We start from the raw sequence: 14093 nt of genomic DNA, 5'->3' as shown, positions 1-14093 counted from the left end.
TATTACATGGTTATTACATAACATGGTTATGTTAAGTGTATCTGGCTTCCCCGTTAATTTTGTTTGTCAGAAAGTAACAAAAACTGATCACATGATCCCCTGGGACATTGCAACTGTTTTAAATATGACAGTTGCCAAGAATCTGAATTTTGATCACATGACTGTGAGGATGCTGCAACAGTCGTAAGTGTGAAATGTGAAAGTGTAAAAAGTGACTTCAGTAGTCACTTTTTTCAATGACGTTGTAACTTTGAACAGTCACTAAATGAACTGTTCTAAATCGAGGACTACCTGTACTTAACTTTGGCAATTGATCTATAGAGATTTGGCTGAACCTCAGTGTGGATCTCTGATAGGCTTCTCCATGGATCTAGATCTGAGGGAGAAGAGCTTTTACCTGCTGAAGTCTCCTGGATTTTAGCAGAAGGACTTCGAAGTCTCAGATTGTTCAAGTTTCCCTATCCTGTTCATTTAACCAAAGTAGTTGAATGCCCCCCTTTCCAGTCATTCAGGGATATTCCAGTATGATCAATGGTACCAAAAGAAATCAATGAGGATTGTGCTTCCCCAACCTCAGACACCACCAAGCATGGTCAATACAATTTCTGTGGTGTATCCTGACCTGACACCAGACTGTCAAGGATCTAAATAATCTGTTTCCTCTAAGGCTGTGTAGAAGCATGTTTTTCCCCCCCACAACATTTCTTTAAAAAGAAAGGTTGGGGATGGATCTAAAGACCAAAATAGTTGACTGGAATAAATGTTTATTAAGTCGATGGCACACTACAGACTTTTTCAGAGATGAGGAAAACAATCCTTCCCTCAAGGAAGGACTTATTATTGCTTCAATCCAACTTCCCGCTATCTTACAGGAAACCTTAGCCAGTTATCAGGAACAGATAAGAAGTGGTGAGACTGGCACTGCAGAGGGTTCTATCTACTTCCTTGGAACTCACAAATCCATAATGATTCCAGATCACAAGATGACATCCCACAACTTTTCATTGTGTTAGTCCAGATGAAGTCTAGCTCCTATTAAATCTAAGCAGTTTTAATGCTGATTCTTCACAACAACCCTTCAGGTGCCAGTCTTGTCAAACATTCTTGAGAAAGGAACAAGTTGCTGGATAGCAGTAGGATGGCAACATATTTTGGTTTTGCTGCGAAACATGAGCTTATATCAGTGTCCAATCAGAGATGAGATAGGCCTTCCAGCTGTGTTCAGGTATCTTCTCAATCACTTCATATCTCTCATCTCCTCAGTAAAACAAGAAACTACAGTGGATCTCCAGGCAGAGAGTGTAATTTAGTCCAGCCCTCTACATGACCCATTGGTCCAATGGATGATCATAATCAAACTGCATACCAGACTCTTAGGAGATTCCCTAAATGACCTCTGACCCATCTTTCCCCACTGGAGAAAGTGGGATCATGCTGTAAAATTCCATGGCAGTCAGAGAGTAATCTGACTGGTGAGGATGAGTGACACCACCCTTTTGCATTGTGTGGATTTGTTTTCAAATTGTTCCCATCTGTTTTTTGTCATCCTTGCCATCTTTACTGTGTATACAGTTGCAAGAAAAAGTATATGAACCCCTTGGGATTACGTGGAGTTTTGCATGAATTGGTCATAAAATGTGCTCTGAACTTCATCTAAGTCACAACAATAGAAAAACACAGTCTGCCTGAAATAATACTACACAAACATTAGATGTTGCCATGGTTTAATTGAACATAACATGTAAATAACATGTAAATTCACAGTGCAGGGAGGAAAAAGTATGTGAGCCCCTAGCCTAATGACTTCTCCAAGAGCTAATTGGAGCCAGGAGTGAGCCAACCTTGACTCCAATCAGTGTGATGATATTGGATGTGTTGCTGACAGCTGTCCTGCCCTTTGAAAACACACACCTGTTTTGGGTTTACTGGTTTCAAGAAGCACTGTCTGATGTGAACCATGCCTCGCAGAAAAGAGTTCTCAGAAGACCTACGATCAAGAATTGTTAACTTGCATGAAGCTGGAAAGAGTTACAAAAGTATCTCCAAAAGCCTTGATGTTCATGTGTCCACGGTAAGACAGACTGTCTACAAATGGAGAAAGTTTAGCACTGTTGCTACTCTTCCTAGGCATGGTCGTCCTGTAAAAATGACTGCAAGAGCACAGCGCAGAATGCTTCATGAGGTAAAGAAGAATCCTAGAGTGTCAGCTAAAGACCTACAGAAATCTCTGGCACATGCTAACATTTTTGTTGACACATCTACAATAAGGAAAACATTAAACAAGAATGGAGTACATGGGAGGACACCACGGAGAAAGCCATTGCTGTCCAAAAAAAATATTGCAGCACGTTTGAAGTTTGCAAAAGAGCACCTGGATGTTCCACAGCACTACTGGCAAAATACACTGTGGACAGATGAAACCAAAATTGAGTTGTTTGGGAAGAACACACAACACTATGTGTGGAGAAAAAAAGGCACAGCACACCAACATCAAAGCCTCATCCCCACTGTAAAACATGGCGGAGGGAGCATCATGATTTGGGGCTGCTTTGCTGCCTCAGGGCCTGGACGGATTGTTGTCATTGATGGGAAAATGAATTCCAGAGTTTATCAAGACATTTTGCAGGAAAACGTACGGCCATCTGTCCACCAACTGAAGCTCCAAAGAGGATGGGTGATGCAACAGGACAATGACCCAAAGCATACAAGTAATTCAACAAAAAAAAATGGCTTCAACAGCACAGAATACGCCTTCTGGAGTGGCCCAGTCAGAGTCCTGACCTCAACCCGATTGAAATGCTGTGGCATGACCTTAAGAGAGCGATTCACACCAGACATCCCAAGAATATTGCTACACTGAAACAGTTTTGTGAAGAGGAGTGGTCCAAAATTACTCCAGATCGTTGTGCAGGTCTGATCTGCAACTACAGGAAACGTTTGGTTGAGGTTATTGCTGCCAAAGGAGGGTCAACCAGTTATTAAGTCCAAAGGTTCACATACTTTTTCCTCCCTGCACTGTGAATATTTACATGTTATGTTCAATTAAACCATGGCAACATCTAATGTTTGTGTAGTATTATTTTAAGCAGACTGTGTTTTTCTATTGTTGTGACTTAGATGAAGTTCAGAGCACATTTTATGACCAATTCATGCAAAACTCCACGTAATCCCAAGGGTTTCACATACTTTTTCTTGCAACTGTAGTTGTTTTGTTTGCCTTTAAAATAAACACACAAAATATTTTTAAAACATCTTTATTGTAATTGCCTAGAATTGTTGGGAGTTGGGCAGCATACAAATTGAAATGATAATAAGAAAATATCCTCTGTGAGAGGTGGTGAAATTTAACAAACAACCCGCCCCCCCCCCATATTTTCCAATTAATTTGTGTCTGCACACATTAGAAACTAGATCTATTCCGTGACCTTTCATGTACATCAGTCTCTTAATAAGTTGGTCAGGCCTGTAGTTGTTTTTGTGGTTATGAACTCCTGAGCTGCTTCAAGTCCCTAGCAGAGGGGAAGTTGGGTTGAAGTCTCCTAACTTTACAATCTCGGGGATGAAAGAAAGCAGGGGAGGAGATGAATTGCAGCATCACATTTCAATAAGCCATAGCTTGTCAAATGAACTACGTTGTCCAAGTTTACACACAACACCAAATCCCAGTCTTTGATTTACAAATCACAGTAGCCAATCAAACCATGATAAGGCTTAGCGTGGTACATAAGACCAGCGTCTCTCTCCTAGCTAGTGCCTCAGGTTTCTGTTTAACTAGCTTGCTGGCCTACTACTCTTTCTATATAACCTGGAGTAAAACTATCATTTGTGAGGTTTGTTGTAGTTTTTTTCATATCCAAACAGATTATTCTTCTGTCAGTGTTCAATGTTAGTATTTTATTGATAGGTGGTTCTCCAGTTCAATTTTTAAAAAAGTATTTTATGATATGCAGCGGTATGTAGGATGGAAAAAACTCAATTAGCAATATTGGATTTGACCTCATTTATTTATTTCTAAGGTCCCATTTTTAAAGTTCATATGTTTTGTTCTGGGGATTGTCAAAAATCTATTTACTATTTCCAGGATTCAGATGAAATCCAAGTTAACTATCCAGGAATGTTTGAAATTATGGCTGATCTACAAGGCAAGTTCCAGGTTTTTTTTTTTAAACAGTGAGCTACCAAAGTGATTTGACTTCATTTGGAGAAATAAATTAGGGCTTATTACTTTATTATTGAACTGTGAAGTATATTGATGAGAATGAATATACTCTTTCAGGAGAAATTAATGAAAAGTATATAAATATAGAAGTAATATACATTTCAGGACTTAGAGATGCATAATGTAATTTACCCTTGCAGTCTACTTTTTCATATCCTGTTAAGATTGATAGTATACAGTTCTGCATATCGTGTTTAACTTATTCAAAGAAAAAAACAAAAACCTCTATATGCTATGCTCACATTTTTAAAATAAATGGTAAATTCTGAAATTATGCCAAAGAGATTAATAGTAAAGTGGTTAAATTTGGGGGTAGGTATTATTTTTGGACATCCTCCAAGTTTGGGGAGGGTTTTAAAAATGATAATTGTAACAATTTATCTCTTAGAAGCCACAACTCCCTTTTTCCCTGCTAATCACCCTGTAGCCGTATCTGGAGGGGGACGGCAAAGGAGAAGGGGGCGGGGGGGGTGTCAGATGACAAAAGCATCATTGGGACATAAGTCCTGCTTCTTTTCTCCAGGCATCACAGCATTGCATGTGTGCCAGTGGTGGGTTGCCCCCGGTTCTGACCAGTTCTATAGAACTGGTAGTAAAACCGGTGGGAGGCTCTGACCCCCGATGTTATCAGGAAGCTTCTGTGCATGTGCAAAAGCTTCTGCATATGCGCGTACGGCCCCATTGCAAAATGGTAATAAAGGTAAGTAGAACCCACCCCTGATGTATGCTCCCCAAAAGTTGTACCCTGCAGCACCACACCATGGCACTGTTAGCACCCCCTTCCTTCCTCTAGAAACAGTTGAAAAAAGCTATATGCTGTCCCTTCCCTCAAAAGATGCTCATCTCTGACCTAGGGTGTGCCAGAGTGATTTTTTTAAATAAATAAGCCGTAGCAGTGACCCATACATTCCAATAGGCATTTTGTGGGTCTAAATTATAGATTTGTTGAAGGCCAATTTGCTGGTTCCACTTAAGCTATATATATATATATATATATATTAATACAACAGAGCTATCACCATACATCAAGTAAAGGTTTTACATTTCTGCTTAGACTTGATTCACCAGAATAATTTTCAATTACACTGAATTCTTACATCTTTTCTTCCCATAAATAGTTAAAGGAAATGCTTTGCGAGCTGGGTTGTAACTGTCTTGATTAATCTGTACATTAAAGAGAAACATCGGTTGCACTTTTAAGCACAATTAGCTGGAAATAAATTCCACTGAATTTAGCAGAGTTTATCTCCCAGGTGACATATAAAGCATTGTTCTGTTGTAGAAGGAAGGTATATGTATATATTGGAAGTTTTATGCTGCAGGTGTTCTGAAGACATTTTCATAGAAAATTGTTTACTGGTAAATCATATTAACTTTTTATTTTGTATAGGTCCCAATTTTCATTGGGTTCATTAATCTTAGTGTATATAAATTTATAAGGAGATTTTTGGGCTAAAGACTACTTACTGGGGCTGCAGTCCTGCATGTTAACCTCATTGTTGATGGATAAATTTGTCTTTGAGTAAGCAGAAATAAGATCTTTGGTGTTATTTTAAAACATTTGCACTCATCTGATCCTATTCATATTGCTGAAATAATATTCAACTGATGGTGTGTGCTGTATCTTTTAAAGCCTAAAACTGTTTTTAGGTATGGGAGAAAGTAATTGCTGTTGGAACAGGAAACCTATGATACATAGAGCGACCATGTTGGCAGCTGCAGCAGTATATAAGGGTATGAGCTTTCTATTAAGTAATACAGCGGCCTCCAACCTTTCTCGGTGGACCAGCAGAAGTGGTGAGGGAGGGGGAGGGAGAGGGATGGTTTTGTCCCCGCACTCCATTTTCACAAAGGCAGCTTCTCACACACGCACTCGCCCATCATCTCCATGACTCAGTTCTGAACAGGTTGCGGCCCACCACGAGGCCGCAGACTGGAGGTTGGGAACCCCTGAAGTAACTCATCTTTATCACATGGAGGTAGATTTTGTCACTCTATATTTTCAAGTTTGCTCATTTCATGCAATTTTCTGTCCCACCATCTTTTCTGTGGTGCTTAAAAGTTTGTGAAAAAGTTTGCTTTCTGTAGCTGGAGTACCTCTTTGGGTGGTATACAGTCCTTGAATTATGATCACAATTGGAGACCATAATTTTGATGACTAAGTAATGTGGTTTCTAAGCAAGTCTACCTGACTGAACACGGTTTTACGACCATTTTAATGTGGTTGCAAATCCAACTTCCCCAATTAAGTTTGCTTGTCAGAAGCTGGCTGGGAAGATTGCAAATTATGAACATGTGATCATAACTTGTTGCAGCTGTTGTACATGCAAGCCAGTTCTCAAATGCCCAAATTGCAATCACATGACCATGGGTTGGTGTAACAGTCATAACTTGGAGGACAGGTTGTAAGTCACTTTGCCTGAGGCTGTCGTGACTTCAAACCATCGTTAAAAAACCAGTCGTAAGTTAAAGACTACCTGTAAAAACATCTCACATTCTTTTACCACACACAAATATGTAGCTTTGGATAATTTCCCTGTAAATAAATGAGCAAATATAACATTTTTGACCCATTTGTTTAATAGGGTTTTATCAGCTTTAGGACTTGTGTGGTGAACAAATCAGGTTTTAAGTCACATTTATGCAAAAATATTGAAAATTCAAAAAGGTTCACAAATTTTTAAGCACCATTGAATGTACCATTCCAGCACAGATGTGTAATCCACTGGCCCTAATACTAAAGAGAGAATGGAAAGCTACAGTCAGTAAAATATAGTTATGATATAAAGTTTTCATTCTTTGTTAATTCTTCTCACAGACTGCCATTGTTATCAGTGTCCCATTTGGGTAGCAGAACCAGTGTTGAGCTCAGAGACAGGAAAGGGAGAGGGATTTAGGCCAAGGGGGCTGGTGTGATTCCAATGAACCCCATTGCATTCACTTGTGTTCTCTTTTGAGAATTCCTTATATTTGATAAGTTTGCTGGCACAGGGAGTTGAACCAATACATTTGAAGCATCAAGCTGCCTTGAATTGGATATAAATCACTTATTTTATAATAGATTAGGTAGGTTTCTGCTGTATTTCTTGCTGCTGCAATGAAATAAATGCAAAATATTTCTTTTTACAGAATTGTATGGAAATAATGATGGGACAATACCAGCAACGTTTCAGATATATTATATGATAGGATGGAAATTCCACAAATCACAGGTAATATTTACCTTCCATGTAATACGTAGGATGGCTAAATAAGAGTATATTAGGATTTTTAGTTGACTTTAAAAAAAAAAAACTAAAACCATATTATTTTACCTAATACTTTTTTTTTTTTTTAATTTGATTTATATGCCGCCCTTCTCCGGAGACTCAGGGCGGCTTACAATGCGTTAAGCAATAGCCTTCATCCTTTTGTATATTTATACAAAGTCAGCTTATTGCCCCCACAAACTGGGTCCTCATTTAACCTACCTTAGAAAGGATGGAAGGCTGAGTCAACCTTGAGCCTGGTGAGATTCGAACCTGCAGTAATTGCAGGCAGCTGTGTTAATAACAGGGTGCATTAAACCACTGTACTACCAAGGCTCCTTGGTTCTTAATATTTAAAATGACAACTTCTTTCTCCTTTTCAGGCACAACCAGCACAAAGAGGTTCTGCAACAGCATCATTTGGAGATCTGAGAAAAATAAATGAATTTATTTCAGGCAAAAAAAATCTTTGACATGAAATACAGTAATACAACTTGAACATAGCCTGTTGGATATTTAACAGTTATCATTTAACTTTGACAAACGAACAACATTGTTTTCCCCAAAACTACTTCGTTGCCTAGGAAAAAAAGGGGGACTATATTCCTGTTTACCCTATCAGTGGCTATATTTTACTATTACCATATGCATATTTTTATATGCAAATAATAATAGTAAAATTGCCAATTTGATCTGGATACATCCAGAGAAATGATAGTGTGTATTTCAATACACATATTATCTGCCTATGTGAAAATATGAGAGGTTCGGCTATTCAATAAAATAATAAATGAATGATGGAGAAGAGACTTGATAGTTGCTCTTATGATTCCTGGAAAGCCTAATTCTGACGGCTGCAATTCTTGTTCCTTCTGTGAGATAATATGCCCTCTGTTATCTGGTGGGCTGTTTGATGAAAGGAAAGCCATGTAATTCCACTATGCCAGGCCACATCCTTGTAGGACTTAGATTGTTGGCCAGGATCCCAAGGCCCATCAGTGAAGAGTTGAGATGAAATGTAATGATATACAATAGGCATATGCTAAGAATAAAGGAATAGACGCTTCTATTTATATGGTTGTCCCATAGGTAACTATTACAAGCCACATGACATCACATGGCATTATGATATCGTTAGAGGAATTTATTATTGCACAATGACATCTGTTAACTTGAGCCACTTGTGGAATATGATGCACATAGAGGCATTTACCCACCTTACCAACTTGGTGACATTCACATGCCAGCCAAAATAATAAAGATCCAGATGTTTTCTTGGTTGCAACCATTTTCTTTCAATTTTTTTCCTCAACTATCTAGAATAAAAAAGGTTTTTATGCTGCATTAGACAGTTATGTCGGGCATGTATGCTGATTTGTAGCAAAATTATCCAAAGATCTACCACTATTTCTTATTCTACTTTTTGCATTTGTTAAAACTAATTTGTTAGAGCTAATGAACTGATCTATATACTACCAAACTCGTGTCTGTAACCTTTAACTGGGTGAAACAGTACATCATAGAGCAAGAATTTTTGAACCAAGGTACCTCAAATGTTCTTAATTTACTGATTGTGTCCAAAATCCAAAACACATAACAGCCATGGAATTGAAATTTGGTAAATTTTATAAAACATTTTATAAAATTTTATAAATCCTCATGTTTATGCTATGCAGTTCAACAAGGGGCTATTTTCAAGTGAAGATATAACTCTAAAAATATTTCCCTGAATTTTCCAAGCAGTACATGGCTGAAGGCACTGAGGAATTTGGGAAGAAAATGTATCTAAAACAGGTCTTCAAACTTGGCGACTTTAAGACTACAGCATAGCTGGCTGTAGAATTCTGGGAGTTGAAGTCCACAAGTCTTAAAGCCGCCAAGTTTGAAGACCTCTGATCTAAAATAATGACCCAATAGATCATGGGTTGTCTAATTTGCCTTTAAAAGGAGGTCCATTTCACTTTTGGTGTGCGTGGCAAGTTGTGATCGATCAGACTTGTTCATACTTCCAGATGTATAATCCATAATTTTTTTTCCAATGTGGAGGAGATGAAAGCATATAATGATATGGGGAAACTGATATATGAAAGAGCTAAATACTCAGAGTTTGCAGGAAGGAACTCAGTGAAGCAGTTCTTCAGCTGTTCAAAATATCTAAGTTGCCGTATTGCTGAACTCTGAATGAATCAATCACACCTCAAATGGCTACATGGAACTGCATACACTTGTCCCGAGTGTCTATTGCTGTTTGCTTAGAGTTTCCATTCTCTCACAATAATGCTCAATATTATAGGTGTACAAACAATCTATAAACAATTCAAACTTCAAATTCCTTGTTCTAAACTTATTGGAAGGGTTCTGGAAGTTAGTATATTGTGTGAATCCCCCCCTTGTAGTTTTTAGTTATCCTGTATGGCTTACTAACAATTGTATTTAACTTAATGGTGCAGAATGCCAGTTAATGCTACTGAGCTTGGAACAAGGAGACAAAGAAGAAACATTTACAGTAGATTAAGTGTCTAAACACTCAAAGAGTTGAAGCAAAATCTATTTGAGCATTTAGATGTCCTAAATATTTGTTCTTTTTACATTTTCAAAACTACATTTCAGTACTCCTATTACCCCAGCCTATTATTGTGCAGTTTTTATGGTTACATTCTCTTGTCCTTAATTTCAGTCTGTTGACCTGGCGTTCATCAAAGAGCTAAGGATTATGAACTAATTGAACTAGAAAGAAATATAACAGTCTGATAATGATCTGTGGAAGACTCTGACTGCTGTCTTCTATTAGCAAAAAGAAATTAAATGCAAGTATTATCCTTAGCAGGACATGGTTGCTTAGCTTGATTGGTTAAACTATAATATCCTTTCATTCACCTTTTGCACAGCTGAGCTCAGGAGATGTGGATTCTTCTTGTCCTTTAATTAAACAGGCTGGCTCAAATGTCTGTAGCCTAATTTACATAATACTAAAACAATTAACAACAGTTTACATGTTTGGACTTAGTGTGATACACAAGCTCGCTTATAGCTTTGTATTATGTACAAACCAGGCTACTGTGGTATGTTCAACAAACTGGTTAATAACTTCTCATATGCAGTGTGTGAACATTCATCCCACCAGTGTTCAGGTTGAAAATGTTATCTAAACATCAGTTGGACCCATTTTTAATTAATTTACAACCTTATGTATGCTATAAATAAGTTCTGGCAAAGAGAATTAATATATTGTCCTATCCCTTCAAATATAGTACAGACATCACGTAAAGGCTATTGCTTTAGTTTAGGGGAGTTGAGTGTTTTCAGCGATGTATTACTGTAAGGTAAAGGTAAAGGTTCCCTTCACTCATATATGCTAGTCGTTCCCGACTCTAGGGGGTGGTGCTCATCTCCGTTTCAAAGCCAAAGAGCCAGCACTGTCTGAATATGTCTCCATGGTTATGTGGCCAGCATGACTAAACGCCAAAGGCTCACGGAACACTGTTACCTTCCCACCAAAGGTGATCCCTATTTATCTACTTGCATTTTTTTACGTGCTTTCGAACTGCTAGGTTGGCAGAAGCTGGGACAAGTAACGGGAGCTCACCCATTACGCGGCACAAGGGATTTGAACCGCTGAACTGCCAACCTTTTGATCAACAAGCTCAGTGTCTTAGCCACTGAGCCACCGCATCCCTGTTTGTATTACTGTAGTTGGACAAAATCAAGATTAGTTCCAGTCTGCAAATACTTCTTATGTACTGAACATATATAGTTACATTAAATAATCAGAACAGTATGAGTTAAAATGTCAAAAAAGCAGAATTATAACCTTTATAAATGATTTAGTTAGAAAAAATTCTGCATAATACTTCCACAAGTCATTGAGTATGTCAAGGAGCACCTCAAGAGGTCATCCCTAAATTTTAAACATCTCTAAATGTTATTCAAATGTGTGTCCGCATGTAGTCATTTTCCAGGATAACGCCTGGAATCATCAGATCTCAAGCTCATATTTCCAAAGAAGAATAAGTCTCTGTTCCTTTATGTGGCCACTGTTCTCTCTGCTTCTTTTATATAAAAGGCTAAGGCTTGCCCTTTAATATTTTTAACGAATGAAACATCAGTCCCAATACAAATTCTATGTAATCATCACCCTTTTTAACAAAGAAACAGTTATCAGCAGTAGTAGCACTGAAATCCATAGTTTTAAGTACTTTTACTAAACAATCATACCATCGTTTACCAGATTGTTTTAACCCGTATAAACTTTTGTTTAATAACCAAGTCTCATTCTTGTTTGTGTATTGACTGTGAGGTGCTCTTACATATATTTCCTTATCTAATTTTGCGTGTAAATACGCAGTCTGTATGTCATATTGGAATACATCGAGATTGAGTGCTGATGCTACAACTAGAGCTGTTTTGACACTCTCAGTTCTTACTGTGGGGGAGTATGTGTCAGTATAATCCTCGGGATATTTCTGTGCATAACCTTGTGCAACTAATCTAGCCTTGTATAGAGTATTGCCTCCCTCTAAATTTTTAATTTTATATATCCACCTAGTGCCAATAATAGTTTTGTCCTTTGGTGCAATTGCAGGTGTAAATACATCTAATCCTTGTAAACTTTCCATCTCTTTTGTCATTGCTAATTCCCATTTTTCTTTTTCTTTAGGAGGAAGTTTTAACACTTCCTCATGTGTATTAGGTGTCGTTGATTCTCCGTTCATATGCATTATATAATCCTTGTACTTATTTGGCATTTGATTTCTGGTGTTTCTAATTGTTTTTTCAGGTTTACTATTATTATCATGCAAATATCTTGCTTCCTTTTTTGTTAATGTATCTGTTTTTATTTTGTGTTGACTGTTTGTCCATGTTTTGGTTTTGTTTCTATGTTTGTTGTCATTTTGCTTTTCTATAGTTCTTTTTTCTTGGGGTTTTGTATCTGTGTTGTTGCTTGGGAATATTTCATTAAGATGTATTTTAGACCAGTTGGCCTGTTCATGGAACACAGCTGTTCTGGAAACTATAAATTTGTTATTATTATCAATGAATCTGTATCCTTTTGTACCTGTCTCATATCCCATAAATCTAAGTCTTCTAGACACATTTTCTCCTTTTCTTCTTAATTGTTTAGGTATGTGTACGTCTGCAGTGACTCCAAATATGTGCATATGTGCTAATTTTGGTTTCCTATTATACATCACTTCATATGGTGTCTTATTTACAATGCTGGACCAAGTTCTATTTTGTGTGTAATTGGAATATTGTAGGGCTTCTGACCAGAATTGTTTGCTTAAGCCAGCATCTTCCAATGTGCATCTAATCATGGTTTGTAATGTTGAGTTCTTTCTCTCTGCAATTCCGTTTTGGAATGCAGAAAATGGGCTAGATGTGTAATGTAACATTCCTTTGTCCTTCAGCCATTGGGAGAACTCCTTAGACATGAATTCACATCCCCTATCTGTCATGATTTGTTTTATTTTGATATTGTGTTGAGTTTCTACGCGTTTGTAAAATTCTTTAAATTTCTGAAAAGTTTCATCTTTATGTTTTAATGTGTAAACAAATCCATAACGACTATAATCGTCCACAATGGTTAAGAAGTAACGTTTTTTATAAGTGATTGATGGAGTTAGTGGACCAACCAGGTCCATGTGTACTAAATCAAAAATTTTGTTGGTTGACCTTGTTGATTTTCTAGGCCTGGGACTAGTTTTGAGTTTTGTAGACTTACATACTGAGCATTCCAAATAGTTTTCACAATTTTTTATTTTAACACCTTCTGCGTGTTCAGTCATTTTTAGTACTACAGGAAAACTGGCATGTCCTAACTTCCTATGTAAAACATGAGCACACTCATCATGAATTGGCTTACCTATTTTTGGTTTTTTCTCATTATGTGCATCCTTGTGATTATGAGTTACTTTACATTCATCATTGTCACTGTTACTAATGTTTTCATTATCTAGTTCAATACAATCTTCCATATTTGAATCAATGTTGTGTAACCATTTCTCCTTTGTTATTAAATAAGGTAGGCCTCCTTTAATCATTACTGTACCTATATCTATTTTATTTTTCTCCGAAGTTGCTTTTCCTTTTGAAAACACAATATTAATATCAGAATCTCTGCTTAGTTTTATGGCACTTAGTATGTTATGAGGTATTTCAGGTATTAGTAATACCCCCTCTATTTTTCTTAGGCCAGGTAAGGTTACATAATAAAGCTACCTTTATTACAAATTTATCTTCTACAAATGAAGATAATATACTTTTATTATTAGTGGTATGATTAGTTGCTCCAGAATCAATAAGCCAATTATTGTTTTCAGTTTGCTGTATGTTAGTGTTGTCTTGTTTGTTTAGTCCATTCAGTGAACCAGATTTTCTATCCTTTGAATTATCTCTGCCCCCTCTATGCTCTTTATAATTTGGTGGGCTTCTATATCTATGTCTATCAATGGAAGACTGTCTATAGTTGTATTTATTTCTGTGTTCTGACCTATGTCTTTCTTTTGGAATTTTGGGGCAATCTCTCCTATTGTGTTCCTTGGATCCACAGTTGTGGCATTTAAATGTTTCATGATATCTTTCTTGAAAAGCTACCTTTCTATATGGTTTGTGTTCTATGTGGTTGT

The 14093-nt window shown here is 37.2% G+C and overlaps 1 protein-coding gene across 1 annotated transcript in view; it reads left to right on the top strand.

The window, feature by feature from the left end:
- The window catches only part of NDUFAF5 (NADH:ubiquinone oxidoreductase complex assembly factor 5), a 35995-nt gene that overhangs the window by 9593 nt on the left and 12309 nt on the right, over positions 1-14093 (top strand). Inside the window, exons 8-11 of the mRNA XM_034432398.3 lie at positions 4082-4142; positions 5870-5953; positions 7349-7431; positions 7851-7923. Coding sequence (XP_034288289.2) covers positions 4082-4142; positions 5870-5953; positions 7349-7431; positions 7851-7923 — 301 coding nt within the window. The remainder of the gene's footprint in view (positions 1-4081; positions 4143-5869; positions 5954-7348; positions 7432-7850; positions 7924-14093) is intronic.

This window comes from Pantherophis guttatus, chromosome 1 (assembly GCF_059756535.1).
Source record: "Pantherophis guttatus breed Tessera chromosome 1, ASM5975653v1, whole genome shotgun sequence".
In the NCBI taxonomy this organism is placed as follows: Eukaryota; Metazoa; Chordata; class Lepidosauria; order Squamata; family Colubridae; genus Pantherophis; species Pantherophis guttatus.
Note: the sequence above shows the minus strand (reverse complement) of the source record. Positions and strands in the feature narration are given on the sequence as shown.